Source organism: Rhinoraja longicauda, chromosome 7 (genome assembly GCF_053455715.1).
Source record: "Rhinoraja longicauda isolate Sanriku21f chromosome 7, sRhiLon1.1, whole genome shotgun sequence".
Taxonomy (NCBI): Eukaryota; Metazoa; Chordata; class Chondrichthyes; order Rajiformes; family Arhynchobatidae; genus Rhinoraja; species Rhinoraja longicauda.
Window position 1 is genome coordinate 59537526 of NC_135959.1, and position 22841 is coordinate 59560366.

The 22841-nt window shown below is 44.5% G+C and overlaps 1 protein-coding gene across 6 annotated transcripts in view; it reads right to left on the reverse strand.

Moving 5' to 3' along the window:
- Positions 1 to 22841, reverse strand: part of grm5b (glutamate receptor, metabotropic 5b) — a 382791-nt gene that overhangs the window by 359373 nt on the left and 577 nt on the right. For 2 of the 6 annotated variants that reach the window (XM_078402690.1, XM_078402684.1), the window contains exons 1-2: positions 12804 to 13510; positions 9943 to 10804 (exon numbers count right to left, since the gene is read on the reverse strand). In XM_078402690.1, the coding sequence (XP_078258816.1) occupies positions 9943 to 10621 (679 nt within the window). In that variant the 5' untranslated portion in view covers positions 10622 to 10804; positions 12804 to 13510. Of the gene's footprint in view, positions 1 to 9942; positions 10805 to 11794; positions 11886 to 11980; positions 12197 to 12224; positions 12342 to 12803; positions 13511 to 22841 lie in introns of those variants that run through there. The other 4 variants (XM_078402688.1, XM_078402685.1, XM_078402689.1 and 1 more) reach the window with 4 other exon arrangements.

Here is a 22841-nt window from a genome sequence, read left to right on the forward strand (position 1 = left end):
TAATTATTTTTTGTATGCTTTCATCCACAGCAAGCTCTATTGATATTCTAAATAACATGTCTTTCAAATGAAAGCTTAATATTGCATTAGGTTTGATGGAAATTGCTCCTTAGAACATCAACAATTCTAAGTGTGTTAGGGCCATTTGCTTGGCTGCCTTTGGAAGCAACAACGAAAGGTTCTTTAGAAATTGGTCCTTTTACATTTCTATTGCTAAGGCACCCTTTAAAAAATATTACTCTCCACGGCTATGACAAATGAAACAGCTTTATTATAAGATTCTACTGGCATTGAAACTATAAGATCTAACCAGAAAAATGTCAGAACCAGAGTAATGGATAGAAATTTGACTGAGATAGGATTCTATCAATTTTATTTAGGGCCTGTCCCAAATAGATTGAGAGGCCATAAAATGTTCAAAACACTTTGTGGGTTATACAATATCTGTAGAGAGAGAGTTAGCATTTTGGATGGGTTGACCTCCATTAACCTGAATCGTTAATTGATTACATCAAACAATTTCTATACTTATTTCAAATTACCAACATCTGCAGTTTTTTTCTTTTGATTCTTATCACTAGAAGTCCAGATAGCTTCATCCTTTTATTCATCTCTAAATATTTCCAATCCACTCTCAGAAAAATCAACTTACACAAATAAAGTGATCATTTCTCCACAGCTGCAGAAACCCTCATCCACGCCTTCATCACCTCCCGTCTGGACTACTGCAACAGCCTCCTCTATGGCGCACCCTCAAAAATCATCAGTAAACTTCAATACATTCAAAACTCCGCTGCCCGTCTACTCACCCACACCCCGATCCGTGACCATATCACCCCCGTCCTTTACAAACTCCACTGGCTCCCCATCCCCCAGAGAATCCAGTACAAAATCCTCCTCATGACCTACAAAGCCCTCCATAACCTGGCCCCATCCTACCTGACCGACCTCCTCCACAGGCACACTCCCACCTGCACCCTCCGCTCTGCTGCTGCCAATCTCCTATCCCCCCACATCCGGACCTAACTCAGATCCTGGGGGGACAGGGCTTTCTCCATCGCTGCTCCCACCCTATGGAACTCACTACCCCAAACCGTCAGAGACTCCTCCACACTCACCACATTCAAAACATCACTGAAGTCTCACCTGTTCAGTACTGCCTTCAACCACTGAAGGTCACCTCACCTTCTGTCTCCTTTCTCTGTTCGTTTACTTATTTATCTATTTATTCACTTCCCTATGTTCTCTAAATCCCTGTAAAGCGTCTTTGAGTATATGAAAAGCGCTATATAAATGTAATGCATTATTATTATTATTATTATTATTTCAAGGAATATATCATTTGCTGTTTCTTTCTTCATAGACGTAAGGATACTTGGACTTACGCAATCCATGTTATTCAAAATTTCTTCATTTATACACCACCCTACTGAATGTACAAACATAATAACACTAACAAAGTATTCATGTGTTGAAGGAATCTACTTTTCACCATGCAATCTTGAGAAAGAAGCAGAACTTCAAGACTAGCAAACTATATAGGACATGATCTCATTCTAGCTTTGAGTATTTTGTGTGGCAGGATTTCATATCTATCAGGTTAATTTGATTGGCATTTCTCCAATATCACATACGTGAATGGGGCAGGTTAGCCCTGGGTTTTCTCTTTCATAAGGTCATAAGTGATAGGAACAGAATTAGGCCATTCGGCCCATCAAGTCCACTTCGCCATTCAATCATGGCTGATCTATCTCCCTCCTAACCTCATTCTCCTGCCTTCTCCCCATAACCCCTGACACCCTACTAATCAAGAATCTGTCTATCTCTGCCTTAAAAATATCCATTGACTTGGCCTCCATTGACAGCCTTCTACGGCAAATAATTCCACAGATTCACCACCCTCTGACAAAAGAAATTCCTCCTCTTCTCCTTCCTTAAGGAGCGTCCTTTAATTCTGAGGTTATGACCTCTAGCCCTAGACTCTCCCACTAGTGGAAACATCCCCTCCACATCCACTCTATCCAAGCCTTTCACTATTCGGTAAGTTTCAATGAGTTCCCCCTTCATCCTTCTAAACTGCAGCAAGTACAGGCCCAGTGCCCAGGCCCAGTGCAGTCTTTAATCAGGCTCCGGTTCTGGCTCAGGTTAATGATGTGCAAGAAAAGAGATGTAGGGATGGAATGAAAAAGACATATTCAGCTGCTGGAAAGATATAAAGTCGCAGGGACTTCCAGCCCAAAAGATAATTTCATATTTTTATTTTTTCATATTTCAGATACAGCGCGGAAACAGGCCTTTTCGGCCCACCAAGTCCGCGCCGCCCAGCGATCCCCGCACATTAACACTATCCTACACACACTAGGGACAATTTTTACATTTACCCAGTCAATTAACCTACATACCTGTACGTCTTTGGAGTGTGGGAGGAAACCGAAGATCTCGGAGAAAACCCACGCAGGTCACGGGGAGAACGTACAAACTCCTTACAGTACAGCACCCGTAGTCAGGATCGAACCTGAGTCTCCGGTGCTGCATTCGCTGTAAAGCAGCAACTCTACCGTTGCGCCACCGTGCCACCCTAAATGCAATGTGATGGAGAAGAAGTAACAGCTGGTCCACCAAGGCAAGGCGAATGAGATTCTGTCGACTGTTTTCCATCACAGGATGGGGAGCAGCAAATATCATGTGAGAGGCATGGACAAGGCAGCTCATGGGTACGTTTCAAAGATGTGTCATTATATTAAATAAATCCCAAACTTACCCCACATGGTTTGGATGTTTTAATTTTCTACTTCTCATACTACAAGTATTGATGGCCCTGATCAACATAGAACATAGCAAAGCACAGCATGGGAACATGCCTTTCGGCCGAACATGCCCTTCGGCCCACATAATGTGTGCCGTACGTAATGCCAAGATAAACTAATCTCATCTGCCTGCAGATGATCCATTTCCCTCCAATCCCTGCATATCCATGTGTTAATCCCTGATTAAAAAGAATCTGCTTTAAAATTATAATCCAACCATATCCAAAGTCGCTATTCCATAAACAACCAATTGTACTTAAAAAGCACCCTTATGAAGATTAACTCAACATGCCACATGTCCAAGGCAAACAGTTTGTGATTTTGAATGACTTGAGTAATAACTGATGAATCCATTTGCACATTGGTTCACTCAATAGACAATAGACAATAGACAATAGGTGCAGGAGTAGGCCATTCGGCCCTTCGAGCCAGCACCGCCATTCAATGTGATCATGGCTGATCATTCTCAATCAGTACCCCGTTCCTGCTTTCTCCCCATACCCCCTGACTCCGCTATCCTTAAGAGCTCTATCTAGCTCTCTCTCTTGAATGTATTCAGAGAATTGGCCTCCACTGCCCTCTGAGGCAGAGAATTCCACAGATTCACAACTCTCTGACTAAAAAAGTTTTTCCTCATCTCTGTTCTAAATGGCCTACCCCTTATTCTTAAACTGTGGCCCCTGGTTCTGGACTTTCCCAACATTGGGAACATGTTTCCTGCCTCTAACGTGTCCAACCCCTTAATAATCTTATACGTTTCGATAAGATCCCCTCTCATCCTTCTAAATTCCAGTGTATACAAACCTAGTCGCTCCAGTCTTTCAACATATGACAGTCCCGCCATTCCGGGAATCAACCTAGTAAACCTACGCTGCATGCCCTCAATAGCACTCAGATATCTAAAATGTACAGTTATTAAATTAAATGCAGAACTATAAATACAAAGGGAGAAAAAGCTGGAAATGATTTGCAATGCAAGCAAATTTGTGGAGAAAAAAGTACAGGCGATGTTTTAGGGCAAAGATCTTTCATGGAAGGAAATGTCCCCTGAAAGATATTTGATCTGCAACATTGTTTCTCACACTGCAGTCGCTGTGTTTTCTCAGCATTATCTGGTTTATTTTACCTCAGATTTCCAGTACCTGCAATGTTTTAATTTTGTTTGACAAGTCCTGGCTACATTTCATGTGTGCAACATAGAACATAGAAAAGTACAGTACGGGAGCAGGCCCTTCAACCCACAATCTCTGCAACAAACATAATGCCAAGATAAACAAATCTCACATGTTGGAAAAATCTGTGGAGCTAGTTTCTCCAAGCAAGTTGGAACAGCACAGAAGAAATCTTTTGTAATAATTGAAAAACAACTTCAGAGAAACATGCAAATTCCTCTATCAATTACAAATTCTAGAAAATCAAGTCAAGTCAAGTCAAGTCAAGTCAATTTTATTTGTATAGCACATTTAAAAACATCTGATTAGGTTCCAATGGAAAAAAAATGAAACATACAGTAGCACGCAAACAGTTCACAGCGCCTCCTCAATGAGCCTCAAACGCTAGGGAGTAGAAATAGGTTTTGAGCCTGGACTTAAAGGAGTCGATGGAGGGGGCAGTTCTGATGGGGAGAGGGATGCTGTTCCACAGTCTAGGAGCTGCAACCGCAAAAGCGCGGTCACCCGAGCTTAAGCCTAGACCGCGGGATAGTGAGTCGCCCCAAGTCGGCCGACCTGAGGGACCTGGAGTTAGAGAGGGGGGTTAGAAGATTTTTGATGTAGGGGGGGGATTGTCCATTTAGGGCTTTATACGTGAATAGGAGGAGCTTGAAGTTGATTCTGTACCGTACAGGGAGCCAGTGGAGAGAGGCCAAAATCGGGGTGATGTGGTCCCTTTTACGGGTACCCGTCAGGAGTCTCGCTGCAGCATTTTGGACCAGTTGCAGGCGGGACAGGGAAGATTGGCTGATCCCAGTGTATAGGGAGTTGCAGTAGTCTAGGCGGGAGGAAATGAAAGTGTGAATGATTTTTTCTGTGTCGTCGAATTGGAGGAAAGGTTTGATTTTAGCTATGGTTCGAAGTTGGAAGAAGCTGGCTTTTACCACAGCGTTGACTTGCTTATCAAATTTTAATGCAGAGTCAAATATCATGCCGAGGTTTTTGACATGTGGTTTGACTAGGCAGGATAGACTTCCAAGACTGCCTGTTATCAATTTGATGGAGTCGGGGGGGGGGGGCGAATAGGATGACCTCAGACTTGCTCTCATTTAATTGGAGGAAGTTCTGTGCCATCCAACATTTTATGTCCTCAAGGCAGTGTGAGAGGCTGTTTAAATTTGACTGGTTGTTGGGTTTCAGGGGGAGGTAAAGCTGAGTGTCATCGGCATAGGAGTGGAAAGAAATGCCGTGCCTTTGAATGATTTGGCCAAGGGGGAGCATGTATAGAGAGAAGAGAATGGGGCCTAGGATGGAGCCTTGTGGAACTCCGCAGGAGAGGCTAGCTGGAGCAGAGGAATAACTGCCTATGTTGATGGCGAAACTCCTATCTTTGAGGTACGAAGCGAACCAGCTCAGGGCAGTGCCATCAATGCCAACCGCGTACCGGAGACGGTCAATAAGGATGGTGTGGTCCACTGTATCGAACGCTGCGCTGAGGTCGAGAAGGAGCAGGATTGCACAGTCGCCCGTGTCGATGGCGAGAAGCAGGTCGTTGTGTACCTTCAACAAGGCAGACTCTGTGCTGTGGTGGGCTCTGAAACCTGACTGGAAACTTTCCAGGATGGTGTTTTGGTGCAGGTAGGGCACTAATTGGTTTAGAATTGCCTTTTCAAGGACTTTTGACAGGAATGGCAGTTTGGAAATGGGTCTGTAGTTGCTAGGCAAGGTGGGGTCTAGGTTAGGTTTTTTCAGTAGGGGCTGGACCACCGCGTGCTTGAAACTGGTTGGAACAGTGCCAGTGGCCAGAGAACTGTTGATAATAGAGAGGATGCTGGGACCGGCTATTGCAATGACATCCTTCAGAAGGGCAGTGGGGGCAGGATCAAGGGGGCAGGTTGCAGGTTTCATAGCGGAGACAAGCTTTGCAAGGGAGGATAGAGTGACGGGTTGGAAGCAGTCCAATTTAGATGAACAGACTAGTGAGACAGCTAGGTCACGGGTGGGAAGGGAAATGTTCATTCTAATGTTCTCAACTTTGTTGGTGAAAAATTTAGCGAATTCTTCGCACTTATCAGGGGACCCAACTAAGCTGGTACTGCGGGCGGGACATATGACAGAGGTAATTGTTCTAAATAGGACCTTGGAGTTATGAGAGTTTTTGGAAATAAGGTCGGAGAAGTATTGTGCTCTAGCAGACTTTACTGCTTCCTGGTATTTGAGAAGATCAACATAATATGCACCTAATTTATTATTCCTTGATTATATAATGACAATGCTTCCTTGAAAATTTTTACAAAACCTCCAATCCGTATTTGATGTTCTCTCCTTTTGTTCCCCACAAAATGTTATGGAACACAAAATTATTAATAGATAATACTTAGAAAAAAGGACTGGACTGTTTGATGTTGATCTTTATTTACTGCATTTGATTCTGGCAAAGCAAAATCTTTTTAAGATGAAGCGATGATGGGGATAGAAGAAACTGTACTGTCCTTTGTATTTGTAGTCTCAAATTCACCAGGAACTATATTACAAGCAGTAATTTAATTCATTCATATGTACTCGGTTATATTCAGAATGTCGGCTGGCCAACATTAATTTATTGTTTCTTAATCTTCTTTCAGAAAGTAGCAGCAAGCCAAAGTCTTGAATAACAACAGGTTCTGGTGAAAATACTCCAAAACTGATGGTAGAAAGGGACATGCAGGATTTAGATCCATTGTTGGTGAAAGAATACCAATGCATTTCCACATCAGGATGGCATCAGGCTTCGAAGCAAACCTGCAGATGGTAAAGTCGTGGGTGTTTTCAATCCTTGCCCTTTTAATTCGTAAAGCTCTTGCATTTGAAAGATACTGTCAAAATGACCTAAGAAAGTATCTGTGGAGCATTTCATGGATGGTATACATGCACCCATGATGTGCTAGTGTGAGGAGAATGAATGTTTAAAGTGGAGAATGGGATGGAAAGCAAATTAGTTGCTTTGTCCTGAATCCTGTCACACTTCTTGCGTGGCATTGGAGCTGTACTTATCCAAGCAACCAGAGGGTATTCGATCTTGTTATTTATTTGTACCTTAATATGATGGAAGGGCATCGAAGAGTCATAAGATTAGTCTTAGGTCACCTTTTATGGCAGTTTCACAATGTATTTCTCTGCCCATTCTGTGGGTGTCTTTTCCTCTTCCCAAATTCTCCCAAAGAAGCCGTAGAACATGTCTGTTGATGAGTCTATATCTACTTTAAAGGCTTCAGGTAGAATATTGTCAGGGCCAGCAGCCTGACCAGTTTTCAGTTGCTTGATTGCAGCCTTTATTTCTGATTTTGTTGGGCTATCACACTTAATTTGTAGTGGTATCCTGGCTTTGGGAAGAAGTGGCTGTACTGCTGGTGGTGGCCTGTTTAGGACTTCTTCGAAATGCTCTACCCATCTGTCGAGCTGCCCCTCCTGGGTTGAAAGTAGTTGGCCATTCTTGTCTGTAATTGGTTTATTACTATGCAGGTATGTCCCGGACAATTTCCTTGTGATGGTATATAACACCCTCATGTTCCTTTGAGTCACTGCAATTTCTGCCTCCTTGGCTAGCCTCTCCACCTGTGTTCTCTTGTCCCTCCTGTTGTTCTTTCGCACTTCTTTGTGGCATCTGTTGTACTCTTTTTGGGCCAGAGCCTTTTCAGCTCTTGTTCTTGAGTTGTTCACTTTCTCTTTGAAATTTCCCCTCTTCTGGATTGTGTTGAGGTTTTCTGGTGTTATTCACTCCTTGTGTTTTGGGGTCCTTCTCCCTAGAGCCTCCTCACAGGTTGAGCTCCAAGCAGCTTTTAGGTGTTCCCACTCCTCATTTATTGTTCATCCTTCCTTCCTCCTCAGCTGTAGCTCTGTATTTTCCCTTGTGAGGATATCCTTGAACAACTTCACCACTTGAGCACTGCTGAGGTATTCAGTGTTGTATTTCGCTCTTTGGCTTTTGGCCCAATGGTGTCTCCTCAGCCTTCAGTCCAGGATATTTACCCATGAATTTATGGCATTATGTGCTGGGGCTGGGATGATTGACCTCTGCCTACAACAACCATCTTCCTTATTGCAAGGCATGACTCTAATCTTTGCTCAATTTCCCCCTTGTCATTCATTTATTGAATCAAAGTCAATCAAATGTTGTTTCAATGTCAAGGACATTCATTTTCACCACACCATGGGACCCTAGGGATAGTGTCTCATCCCTAATGTCACATTAGCTTGGACCAATGCTGTGGCAAATTCTGAAGCAGAGTAACATTCCCCTGAGTTTCATTTCAGCATTAATTTTAATCCTTTATTTTTAAATATTTCATATCTTTTATTCAAAGGGAATTATGGTTCTCTTGCCATTTTCTAAATGTCCTGCAAATAATTAATCAAACCAAAATCTTGTATCATCTTCTTCTACTTCTTCTTCTTCTTGCGTTTGAGGCAGCAGAAATTATGTAACGCCCACCAGGCGCTGTAGCCAGTGCAATGTGCTGTAGTCGAGGGCCGTGAGGTCTACCCCTCCACCAGGGGGACAGAGGACAGTGCAGTCGAAAATGACGTGCTGCGCTGTTTGCTGGTCTGCTCCACATCTTGTATCATCAAAACAGCAAAGAAATGTTACAGGTTGTTGATATCACCTTGACAAACTTTAACCATGGCATGAAAGTTGAAGTAGCCAATTAACTTCAAAATGTTGCTTGCGGTATTTTAATATGGTGTAACTGCTTCTGAGAATGTCCCGCAGTATTGGTTTACCACGTAGGGGATAGAATAATGCTGCATCTTATGGTCACACCTGCATCTTCAGCATCTAAACGTTGCTTTGTTTAATCCTTAAGCAATAGATATATTAAAAGCTTCAACTTGCTCTACCAATGTATGCACTGATTTTACAACAAGATGCTTTGCCTTTCCAGGCCTTTGACTACAAGCAGCTCTGATGAGGTGACTTGCATGCAATATTAAATTCTTACATTGCTCCACAGGTGCTATGGCTAAAAAGGTAGGAGATTCCAGCTTTTTCTGATTTAGTTTTGGGACATGATTTAGATGCAGAGTGGTCAAATGATTCTAAGTAACTCCGATCGAAAGAAGCTGCAAATTTAACAATATGTTTGCCTCATGGAATTGTATTCCAAACGATTTGAGGAAAGTTGCAATTTTAATTACAGTGCCTCATTACAAACAAAATCACACTTTCTGTTTTCTCGGTTTCACCAAAAGATCAATATGCAGAACTCCATCTTTACATTTGGCAAACCACTCAACAAGTAATTGTGTTACATGCCCCTCTCTTTTACCGAGAACTGGTTTGTTACATGGTTAATACATCCATTACAATTTATTGTAGTTGACCTGTATTCTGGTTGGAAACTGAACAAATACTTCAAAGACAATACCAGGTTAAAACACTAAGTATGAGGTTTTTGAAACTTTGGAGTGTTGTTCTCTAATTTCCAAAAATACTTTTTAGTATCCTTCAATGTTGACTTCAGATCTTTCGATTTGACTTGCAATTTGATTTGATTCTCAAAATTAAAATTTCCGATCACTACAGAGTAACAATTGCAGAGTAGCTGTGCACCTCATTGGTACACCTGTACAGAATTCCCAAATTACAATCCAATGTACTGATGTATCCTTCCCAGGTAATATTCCTATGCCAGTCACACTGGCCCATAATAAACTGGATGAGAAATTCAAATGAGAAAACTTCTGAAACTCATTTCTTGCACGACGTTCAGTACAGATCAGTTCAAATAGGTGAAGTATTTGGGCAAATATTAAACAGGTACCAAACATGCACAAATGCTAAACGGAATCTGTTTAAATACCATTTAGTTTTGCACATTGCTGATTATTAAGCAGTCAGGCACTCCTGTAACTTGTTGTTCGCAACGCCAGGGTTTTAATAGATAATTTAAACCTACTTAATAATTGAAATATTCAAGACAGCTTAATTTATTTCAGTTAAATACCTTCTGTATGGATCGCAGAGATGTAGGTCCAGTTGTATCTCTTCACGATGTCAACCATGGCTCGAGCTTGGCGGGCATCAGATGACACCACCCTTACAAAATACTTAAATAATGTTTTATCACTTAAGTCCATACTCGTGGCGGAGTATGCAATTTGAGGTATGTTGAAGAGTTGCAGCAGGTTCTGCACTTGAATCGCCACGGAGCTGGAACCTGGCCCGATAACTCCAACGATAGGCTTTTTGACTCGGAACGGCACCGTGGTCCCATCCACACAGCGCACAATGCCCTCGTCCTCCTCGTTGGAGACAAGGGAATCTCTTATAAACTCAATACTTTGCTCCAGAGCCACAGCGGAATGCCAGCACGAATCCCTAATCTCACACCCCAGCGTTATGTTTGGCAGCAACATCTGGTCCGCGTTGATGCGTTCTAGCGTGTGGAGCATGGCCTCCACCCTTTGGATGCCATACTGCTCCCTGATGGCGCCGCATTTCCTCTCGTGGACTTTGTCCGCGGGGGGCTGGTGGTGGATGGAGAACAGAGCCCCAATGACGACGTCCCCCGGTTGGTGGGCAACCACCCTTCGCTCGCCCGACTGGGCAGAGACGCTGAGGTCGAAGTTCCTGAAAACATCTCCCACTGTCAGTAAGACCAGAAGCCGCAGTAGGAAAGTCATCTTCGACGTTCAGGAATGCATCGTGATGAAAGGCGAAAATACTGGAATCTAAAAGCTGCAGTCAAGAGACGTTGAGCGCCACCAATGAATTATGGAGGTCGACCAAAAGCTTCTGGACTTCGCTCTTATGGACCATAGGTCATCATTTGTTGAGGCGTTGCAGCAATCTTATGGTCTTGAAGCCTATGATTAAAAGAAGAAAAGATATTCAGAATCTCACTGCGAATTCCTTCCACAAGTTGTCTCAGCACCCCAAAGACACACCGACCAAAATGTCATTCCTGAATTTTTAATCCTTCGCAAGCCCTGGGAGATTTCCTGTCATTGAGCTTTGAGAATAATTCATATGACTAATGCCATGACTCTACTGCACGATGATAATTTCAAATTAATCTCTTCTTTTGCATAACAGATTTGAACTGAAAGTCAATCTCTGGTCAGAATTCGGTAGGGACGCGTATTTTGCCTAAGTGGAAAGGTAAATATAATGATGATAGGCTCGTAACGTTGTATAAACATTGTGCCATGTCGCGCAGCGTAAATTCAATTGGAAAACATTACCAGTCACCAGCGTTATTTTTCTATGTGTTACATCTACACATGGACCAAATTTCATTAAATCGTGAACACCTCACTATTAACTTTATTGTTTTCCATTGTTATTTTGGGGGGTTTTTTGCAAATTTTCGGATGGTATTTTTTAACAAATATTTCGTGGTCATTGTGGTTATTTTTTTTTAACCATAAATAGATCCTCGCGTTAATAAAATCACTTGAGATAATTAATAACCCAGTTATGCAATTCGCACGAAACAAAACAGTTGAAATCCATTTATTACAGAGTCTTGCTTCCGCTTCAATATCTAATCCTGGTCCAAGCACAGCATTACGTACACATTACTACAGCTGTTCATTCTTTATAATTCGAATCACATTACATTTAGCCAGTGCTTTAGTTAAATGACCTACACGCAGAAAACAAACACATCTTTCATATACTAACACTTTCCCCATAATAGATGCTGATAATCACAGCCATGCTTTGCATTAATTCCAATATTAAATTCGGATGCATCATAAATCACCAACTCATGCCTCCATGCCGATTACATATACGATACATCTTTTGCTCTTTTATTTTGAAAGCTAACGCATAAATACTGAACCCAGTACATCCTGGTCAAGACTCATTGATGAAATATGTCAGTGCCCCTCTTCTGGTGGCAGTGATTCTTCGTGTTCTCCGTCGTGTTTCGCGGTTGATGGTAGATTGCTCTGGTGATCCAATGCCCCTTCATTTTAATGGAGAACATGGTCCCATTTAACCCACTACTACACATGCAGTGTCCCGCTACTTACACTTAGAGTCTCCAAAGAATCCCGTTGTTATTGTGGAAGGACATTGTACCCCCCGCGCTAATGCCCGACGAGGTGAGATAGTAAGGGTCAATCTCAGTTTGTCTTTAGCGCGGATATCTCAGTAGGCAGAACGACGTGTTGCCGTGTGTCACCGTATCCAGCCTTCCCTCCCCGAACCCACTCTTCACCTGTCCTTCTGGTGGGCAGCTGCTAAATGCTAGCCTACACCTTTCCGCCCACTCACTTCGTGCTGTAGGCGAAATGCCGCTTTCCTTCAGAGAACACACAATTATAAAACACTCCGGGTTGTAGGGATAATTGGCACAACGGAAATAGAGATCAGAGGTAGACACAAAATGCTGGAGTAACTCAGCGGAACAGGCAGCGGCTCTGGAGAGAAGGAATGGGTGACGTTTCGGGTCTTCAGTCTGAAGAAGGGTCTCGACCCGAAACGTCACCCATTCCTTCTCTCCCGAGATGCTGCCTGGCCCGCTGAGTTACTCCAGCATTTTGTGTCTGCCTTCAATTTAAACCAACACCTGCAGTTCTTTCCCGCACAGAGAGATCAAAGGGGTGGGGATGGGTGAGTGAAATCCATTTCATCTCCTGAATCGAACTATTCCCTCAAGCTGTTGAAAATGTCGAAATCAAGACGGGCAGACAACTAAGTCGAACGTTTAGGCATTTCCGATGAAACAATTTCCATGGAGGGTTGACAGCGCGACAACGTTTTACTTTAAATACAATACACAATTTGACATTGCCCGCTTTATATGCGCTTTCCCTGCGGGTCGCTGTAAAATGAACAGTACGTTATATTTACCCAAAGTCGCTGCATCCTGGCCTGTGAAGGCATCTCCTAATGCCTATTTACATCTGCTCCAAGAAATAAGGCAAGGTAAATGCATTCTGGCAGTGGCGTTTCCCAGGGGAAGCTTTCTGTGTTAGCTGGCAGCACTTGGTTTTTAAAAAAACCCCACACACGAGCTGTTCGGCGGCGGTGCTGGTCTTTGAGGCAGTTGACATTCAGAATCGGGTTAGAGAGGTGGCACGACGCTCGATCCTTCAAGTCACATACCTCCTGGACCACTGGGGATTCAAAGCCGGCAGGAGCACAAGTCACCGCGATGCAGCGCGACCGCTCGTGTCCGCTCCATGTCCCGAATATCACCTTTGTATATTTTGCAGCAGTATTTGTAACCAGTGACATCAAACGGGGAGTTAATGCATGTTTCTTCTCCGCTTCATCCAACATCCGCCTGGGAAATTGTAGGATGCGTCAACGACCCGATTATCCCGTCTGTATCTAACGAGAGGATTCAAAAATGGGATCCAAACCCCGGGTGTAACACGTATCAAGTGTGGATGGCATCATGCTTACATGCCAAGCAACTTTGCATTTGAATCGATTTCCCCATCACCGTAGATGAAAAGATGGAGTTTGAATAAATCAACAGAAGAAACTCGCATTTATTTTTATGAAAATCAATTCGCAATTCAAAGACAGTCCTGGAGCAGTTGTCGACCGCGCCAAAGTTAAGCCTTTGCCGACATCTGTCGGCTGCACTTCGCATTACTCCCTTCTCGAGATCTCTGGAAGGCGGAGAGGGTAGCTGGAGGATAGTTTGGAGGTGCAACGCAATGTTTCACTGCGGCTAGCGGTGTAGGTCACACGTAGCTGGACATCGCGAAGAGAAATACACGTTTCCTAAATAAGACAACACTCTCAATAAATGTCCAAAATCATAACCATTTTAGACTTTCAAAATGGTTTGTCTTCTAATTTCCAATCAAACAATACTATGATCACAAGTGCCAGATATCAGTGGTCCACAAACCATCTACTCTAGAAACAAAGTCCAAAAGTGAAAGCCCAATGTACTCCATCTTCAATCCTTTCTAGCCCAATGTATTAGTTACGTGGAGCAACAAAATGACTTCTTATGTAAAGAAAGCAACAAATAAGTTTTAAAAAATCATTGGGAATAGTGCTACTATAGAGCTTGTTTATACTGCAGTAGTATGAAAGGTTGAATTAAAATTTCCTTTCTGATTTTAAGTTACAATCGGGTTCATTTTGTTTTAAAAAAGTCTGGTATGTAATCTACATGTGTTTATCATACATCTCGCTCCATGCGCTTTCAAGTAATCATTTAAAGCCGAAAGCAACTCTTTCAAGAGTTAATTTGGAGTTGTAGACCTGTCCTGTTGTAACTGCACAGTAACAATGGACCTCTTCACGTGTGATATCTACGGTACACTGAATTAAAGACGAGGGGGAAAGTAAATCTGAAACGCAGGGTCAACCCTGACCTTGGGTGCTTTTTGTATTTATGTAATATTGTTACCAATTATTAAAACAATGAACTATATGGATAATGCCAAAGTCTCGTTGATCCGCCTAGACTCGTTTATAGTCTTACAGAAAAGATTTCCGCGACGCTCCTCTAAGGATTCTCAAACCAAAGGCTACACAAGTACTGTACTTCCAAAAGTCGTCGGAACACAAAGAATCGCAATCTGCAGGGCGCCTGAAATAACCATCAATGGCCCGTGACAATTGATGACCTCTTTCTATGCTTTAAAGAAAAGTAATTGCAGTTTGCCCCTGGATAAAAATTCTGCAAAACTGACCAAAATTAACCCTAAAACCATTCGATTTTTCACTTTAGTTCGGATTCTTCGTGGAATAAAAACAGTATGAGCGTGCCTACATCAGATATTGGATTCTAACGTTTGATATTTGATTTTCTCAGTATTTGATAAGATCAATCTTGAGGAGAGTTAATGGTTGACCCAAAGGAGTTTGTGTGTACACCACTTTGTGGCGGTACTGCTAACGATCTGAAATCTATACGTAGCCTTCCGTCAACAGAAGGATCTACTTGCACCTCAGATAGACGCAAAATGCTGGAGTAACTCTGCGGAACAGACAGCACCTCTGGAGAGAAGGGATGGGTGACGTTTCGGGTCGAGACCCTTTTTTAGACGCACCTTATTTCAATTTACCGAACTATGTCTCCCCTTTGATATCGAATTTTCACATCTACGTGTTCTGTATGGCAGCTATGTGTGTGTGTGTGTGTGTGTGTGTGTGTGTGTGTGTGTGTGTGTGTGAGAGAGAGAGAGAGAGAGAGAGAGAGAGAGAGAGAGAGAGAGAGAGAGAGAGAGAGAGAGAGAGAGAGAGAGAGAGAGAGAGAGAGAGAGAGAGAGAGAGAGAGAGAGAGAGAGAGAGAGAGAGAGAGAGAGCGCGTGTGTGTCTGTGTGTGTCTGTGCGTGTTTATGTGTCTGCGTATAAATCTCTCTCTCTCTCTCTCTCTCTCCCTCTCTCCCCCTCTCTCTCTCCTCCCCCCTCTCTACCCTCTCTCCCCTCCTCTCTCACCCCTCTCTCTCACCCCTCTCTCTCCCCCTCTCCCTCCCCCTCCCCCTCCCTCTCCCCCTCTCTCTCCCCCTCTCTCTCCCCCTCCCCCTCTCCCTCTCCCTCCCCCTCCCCCTCTCCCTCTCCCTCTCCCCCTCTGTTAAACATTTGGCAGCAACCAGCAGGCCAGTAATATCAATCTCATTGAGTTCCTGGCGGTTTCGTGGATCAGTGGATAGTATTTGTGAAAATGACAGTCGCTGATATCTTTTTATAAAAACATAGATTTGACCTTAGATCAGTTCTGGCTATTTTTTTTTAAATTGAGTTAGTGAATTGATTTGTTGGCATAACTGATAATTATGGCAAGTATTTTTGCTCTCGCGAATGAATAATTCGCTTCTAGCAAATCCACTTGCTAGATTCCTGCGTTGGTAAATAAATACCAGTTTAACAGCCTACAAGAAACTTGTATCTTGATGTGCCTTTTATTGTGCAGCAAGCGAGCAACTCGGAGTGAAAAATAGTCTCAGATTGCAAATGTTTAATTGTTGCTTATATCCCATTTTCAACTTCTCCGAATAATTACTGGTCATTATTCCAGTAACCCGCTGTGTAGCAAAATAAGAACAGTTCTTGCTCTTCCCACTGAGCGAGGCATATTAATACTGATACCACAAAATGCACACCGCCCATTTAGGAACACAAACAAGTTCATATAAGATGCGCTCAAGTATGCATACACAGTCGGAAACCGATGCACCTACATATCAAACAGCAAACGTGCATTTATATGAAAAGTTGCATTTATACAGCGCCCCAACTATAGCAAAACAGTCCAAGTCGTTTCATACGAAAGTTGAAATAAGCGTGACACCAACCCACGAAATGAATTATAAAAGACACTAGAACGGCAGATACTGGAATCTTGAGCAAATCACGAAGTACTAGAGGAACTCAGGCAGCATATGTCAGGCAGCATCAGTCCCCGACCTGAAGAAGGGTCTCGACCCGAAACGTCACCTATCCTTTTTCTCCAGAGATGCTGCCTGACCCGCTGAGTTACTCCTGCACTTTGTGTCTACCTGTGAAGGGGACGGAGGTTACATTTCGGGTCAGGAATCTTTTTTCAGACTGAAGAAAATATTAGGTCTGGAAAATAACAATTTGGCCACAAAAGTAGGTTTGTAACATCTAAATGAGAGAAGAATTTGGGAATATTTAGGAAAGGAGTTTAACTCCGTTCAGAGCATGGCCAACAATGGTGAAGCAAGGATGATCAACAATCCAGAATGGGAGGAACACCAACAGAGTAAATGCTTAAAATGGCTTCACAAGGGCGTTATTCCACAGCAAGCCGCATTCCATGTAAGGGATGGCCTCTCGTCGCGGGATGATGGAGGAATGGCATGTGATTCATGTGGAGATACAGACAGCAGTGTTTCGTGGTTTCGGCTTGTGGCGTTTGGAAGATGTGAAGATGGTGGTGAAAACGTGCCGTTTCTAGTTGGCACGGCGTGCCGATCAGAAAGTAGCTGGTGCATTCGGTTCAAATGGATTGAGTCAGCTCAATTAGTAATATGGACATACCGGTTCACTGTGAAGAACCTGAAGGAGTTATACGAACCTGAGGGGTAACGTTTTCACACAAAGGGTGGTGGTTGTATGGAACGAGCTGTCGGGGGAGCTAGTTGAGGCAGGTACTATCGCAACTTTTAAGAAACTTTTAAACAGGTACGTGGATAGAACAGGTTTAAAGCGGTATGGGCCAAACGCAGGCAGGTGGGACTAGTGTAGATCGGACGTTGGCTGGTGTGGGCAAGTTGAGCCGAAGGGCCTGTTTCCATGCTGTAAGACTCAACGACTGTGCAATCCTGCTCCTTCTCGACCTCAGCGCAGCGTTCGATACAGTGGACCACACCATCCTTATTGACCGTCTCCGGTACGGGGTTGGCATTGATGGCACTGCCCTGAGCTGGTTCGCTTCGTACCTCAAAGATAGGAGTTTCGCCATCAACATAGGCAGTTATTCCTCTGCTCTAGCTAGCCTCTCCTGCGGAGTTCCACAAGGCTCCATCCTAGGCCCCATTCTCTTCTCTCTATACATGCTCCCCCTTGGCCAAATCATTCAAAGGCACGGCATTTCTTTCCACTGCTATGCCGATGACACTCAGCTTTACATCCCCCTGAAACCCAACAACCAGTCAAATTTAAACAGCCTCTTACACTGCCTTGAGGACATAAAATGTTGGATGGCACAGAACTTCCTCCAATTAAATGAGAGCAAGTCTGAGGTCATCCTATTCGCCCCCCCACTCCATCAAATCGATAACAGGCAGTCTTGGAAGTCTATCCTGCCTAGTCAAACCGCATGTCAAAAACCTCGGCATGATATTTGACTCTGCATTAAAATTTGATAAGCAAGTCAACGCTGTGGTAAAAGCCAGCTTCTTCCAACTTCGTACCATAGCTAAAATCAAACATTTCCTCCAATTCGACGACACAGAAAAAATCATTCACGCTTTCATTTCCTCCCGCCTAGACTACTGCAACTCCCTATACACTGGGATCAGCCAATCTTCCCTGTCCCGCCTGCAACTTGTCCAAAACGCCGCAGCGAGACTCCTGACGGGTACCCGTAAAAGGGACCACATCACCCCGATTCTGGCCTCTCTCCACTGGCTCCCTGTAGGGTACAGAATCAACTTCAAGCTCCTCCTATTCACTTATAAAGCCCTAAATGGACATTCCCCCCCCCTACATCAAAAATCTTCTAACCCCCTTCTCTAACTCCAGGTCCCTCAGGTCGGCCGACTTGGGGCTACTCACTATCCCGCGGTCTAGGCTTAAGCTCGGGGTGACCGCGCTTTTGCGGTTGCAGCTCCTAGACTGTGGAACAGCATCCCTCTCCCCATCAGAACTGCCCCCTCCATCGACTCCTTTAAGTCCAGGCTCAAAACCTATTTCTACTCCCTAGCGTTTGAGGCTCATTGAGGAGGCGCTGTGAACTGTTTGCGTGCTACTGTATGTTTCATTTTTTTCCTTAGTACCTAATCAGATGTACAGCACTTTGGTCAACGTGGGTTGTTTTAAAATGTGCTATACAAATAAAATTGACTTAACTTGACTTGACTCTAACCGGTGTTGGTCCTATTACTAATTGAGCTGAAGTAAAACATTGCAACAGGCAAGTCCGGTGAAAGAAAGAGTTTGGACGGGGTTTCGGGAGTAGGTCAGCTAAGAGAGAGGCAGAAATTACCATTATTGTGGTGTTAGTGATGGAACCAACAAGTAGCTCACTGGCTCATATCTCAACGTTGCGAACAGCTTGGTTCAATCTCAAATGGTGTTCTGGGGTGGAAGGAAATCGATGTTCGGTTGACAGAAGTGGTGGTGAACATCAACAAATGAACTTTGATCTTCTCAAAGGTCAGTTGATCTTCCAGGATTTGGATACCAGAGAAGCAGGGTGTCTGTCAGAGGTTATAATGGGATGGAGCTGTGTGTCATTAGGCTACATGTGGAAGTTGATGCGTTTTCAGGATGGATTCACGGGGAACCAGCAAAGAGCTATAAAATAGGTGCGGATCACTGGAAGAACATGGAACAGTGCAGCACAGGAACAGGTCCTTCGGACCACCATATCAGTGCGGAACATGATACCAATATAAACTAATCTTACCTCCCTCCACATGATCTACATCGGTTCAGTCCCTGAATAGCCATGTGCCCAGGTCTACAAGTCCTTTAATCGCCACTATCGCATCTGCCTCCATCACCACCAGTGTCATCGCGAACCTGTCACCCACCATCTCCGTGTAAAAAAAAACTTCCCCGACACATTTCCTTGAAAATATGTCCCTACCTCCTTTAAGCGTTGCTCTCCTGGTTTCGACATTTCCACCTTGGAAGAACGTTTCTGGGAGTGCTGCTGTTGTAGCGCAACTGACGACTCCAGGAGCGAATCACAGAGTCATACAGCGTGGAAACAGGCCCTTCGGCCCAACTTGCCCACAGTGACCAACATGTCCCATCCACACTAGTCCCACCTGCCTGGGTTTGGCCCATATTCCACTAAACCTGCCCTATCCATGTACCTATCCAATTGTTTCTCAAACGTTGCAATAGTCCCTGCCTCAACTACCTCCTCTGGCAGCTCGTTCTATCCGCCAATTGTGTGAATGGGTAAAAAGGATCCAATGAAAGACAATCTGGTCCCGCCGGACAGCCGTGAACTTGTATTGAAGAAGTGAGATTGTAGAAGGGCATCGAGTGTGCCTTGCTTGCAGTCCAGTTCTGCGGTTCCTAGAGTGGCCACGATCTCTGCCACTGGTCAGGCAGACGGTGCTTGATCAGACAGGCAGCGATGCCTTCTGCCGTCTACACCACCCTTTGGTTTGCTCCCAACGGATGGCCATCGATGCCATCCTGAACGCTCCCTCTCCATTTTGACCAGTCTTGGGTCAGGGACTCTCAACGGGCGTGGAGGCTTAGCGAACACGTTTGGCGTGTTTCCTCTCCCACCCCATCACCTCGTGCATTGAGGAAACTCTAAATAAATGCACTTGTTTCCGGAATTTGGTCTGAACGCGGACCAGGAGGCCTGCTCATCGCAGTCAAGGAGGTGGAATTAGATCCCCAATGCCTGCTGTTTTGGTCTGGCACAAAATGCGAGCACGTTGGAGAACAGTGCGACCTCACATCTACAGCGCAGTCAAGAAGAACCCGAAGAGAAAATGAAGAGCTGTGGCAATCAGACGTTGTAGTTGGTGACCTTGACCGTGGGCATGTCGATGCTGGGTCAGATGCAAACCCGGTTCACGGGGAAGATGGGCACAGGATTGAGAGTCGAGCTACCATTCATGCTCTGTTACACCACACTCGCACACCCAAACCACACAAGCAGAACGGTACAAACACGGGAAGGACCCAGCCTCCCCAGCCGTGAAGGAAGATGCAACAACACTGGCATGCAAGAATGGCGAGACCTCTCATGAACCCAATATATGGGCAGCACAAAGCAAACTCGGACACGCGTGCAGGCTAATGCACATGATGGGCAGAGGTGAGCGGGCACTCAGCTAGACCGTAAAAGATGGACACTCACATTACCACCTCGAAGCAGGTGGGCACGCACATTGATGGGAAGCAGCAAGGTGGGTGTACATGTACCGGCGGGGAGCGGGGAGGGCAGAACACTACGGACTATGAAGATACACGTGAGCGCACATTCAGTCCTCGAAGCATTACCATTGTTCCATCGGAATTACCATGAGAATAAAGTGTAGGGACATTGCGATTTCCCAAGGAAACGTTGAACAGAACATCCTGGCGACGCTATACAAAGCAGGCAGCAGAGACAGAGAAGGGTAAATGTGACGACAGGAAGTACTTTAGAAGATTGAGGGGGGATTTTAGAAGATTGAGGGGGGATCTTATAGAAACGTACAAAATTCTTAAGGGGTTGGACATGCTAGATGCAGGAAGATTGTTCCCGATGTTGGGGAAGTCCAGAACAAGGGGTCACTGTTTAAGGATAAGGGGGAAGTCTTTTAGGACCGAGATGAGAAAGTTTTTTTTCACACATCTAGCATATCATATCATATATATACAGCCGGAAACAGGCCTTTTCGGCCCTCCAAGTCCGTGCCGCCCAGTGATCCCCGTACATTAACACTATCCTACACCCACTAGGGACAATTTTTACATTTACCCAGTCAATTAACCTACATACCTGTACGTCTTTGGAGTGTGGGAGGAAACCGAAGATCTCGGAGAAAACCCACGCAGGTCACGGGGAGAACGTACAAACTCCTTACAGTGCAGCACCCGTAGTCAGGATTGAACCTGAGTCTCCGGCGCTGCATTCGCTGTAAAGCAGCAACTCTACCGCTGCGCTACCGTGCCGCCCTGTGGAATTCTCTGCAACAGAAGGTAGTTGAGGCCAATTCTTTGGCTATATTTAAGAGGGAGTTTGATGTGGCCCTTGTGGCTAAAGGGATCAGGGGGTATGGAGAGAAGGCAGGTATGGGATACTGAGTTGGATGATCAGCCATGATCATATTGAATGGCGGTGCAGGCTCGAAGGGCCGAATGGCCTCCTCCTGTACCTATTTTCTATGTTTCTATGTTTACTGTAACTTCACCTCCTCCAGCTACAGAGACTGTCTCGTCTGTTGTGTTTTTGCAGCCATTTGTGGGGGTGGTTTGGGCTGGGGTCGTTACCTATCTGGGCAATGCGATCAAATGAATGGGAAGTGTTGGAGTAAATCAGCGGGTCAGGCAGCATCTCTGGAGAAAAAGGATGGATGGTATTTCAAGTCGGGACCCTTTGTGTCTATCTTTGGTATCAACCAAACCAGCTCCTTGCATTTGCAAATGAATGGGAAGTGAATACAACCTCCTCCAGTCGGAGTGTAGGATGGCGGCATAAAGTGACACGGCTTCTCCCAGTCTGTATAGCCCGAACACAGGCCCACGGTTCTCAATGTTTCTTCCCAATGTAGTCGGGAAGATCACCCTTCTATGATGTTTCTGCACCGAGAATGGTATCGCCAGAAAGCCCGGTGTTATCATAGGATCACCCGAGATGTTTCCATATAAATTAAAGGAATGCCAAAGTAAAGACGTATCGGAAGGAACTCTACCCGAAACGTCACCTTTCCCTTTTCTTCACAGATGCTGTCCGATCCGCTGAATTGATCCAACTTTTTTGGTGTCTAGACGTTTGTATAAAGACGTTTTGAAATAGAAAATTTTCATGTCTATTGATGGCAAATATCAAACAAATCCATCCCCTTGGCAACGTATTAAGACTGGATTCGGTTCATTCAGTCGTATTTCTCTTCTGGGTTGATTGATGTAATGAATTAATTGAAAGATACAGAATGGAAACGTGCCCTTCGGCCCAGCGAGAGCACACCGACCATCGATCAGAATAGTTCTGCTATCCCACAGTTGCATCCAGTCCCTCAACACTAGGGGGGGATTTTCAGAGATTGATTAACATGGGTCTTGACCCGAAATGTCACCTATTAATATTCTCCAGATATGCTGCCTGCCCTGCTGAGTTCCTCCAGCACTTTGTGTCTTTTTGTGTATTAACCAGCATCTGCAGTTCCTTGTTTCTACAACCTACAAATCTTTGGGATGTTGATGGAAACCTGAGCATCGGAAGGAAACCCACGCGGTCACAGAGAAAACTTGCAAACTCCACGTCGACAGCACCCGAAGTCAAGACCGAACCCGAGTCTCCAGCGCTGCGAGGCAGCCGCGTCTCTACCAGTTGCCGTTTGGGAGTTGAAATATGGGGATTATTCGCGCAGTTCTCTTGAATGGCCGACAAGGTCATGCATGCAACACAGATATTAAAACACTCGTGGAACAGCTACCTTTCGAGATTACAAGTGTCTTCTTCTTTGGAATTGCAGAGTAATATTTGGTAATTAATTGGTTCTTTCTGATCACTGGGGAACGATTGCTCGAGAGATTCCCCTGCGAAAG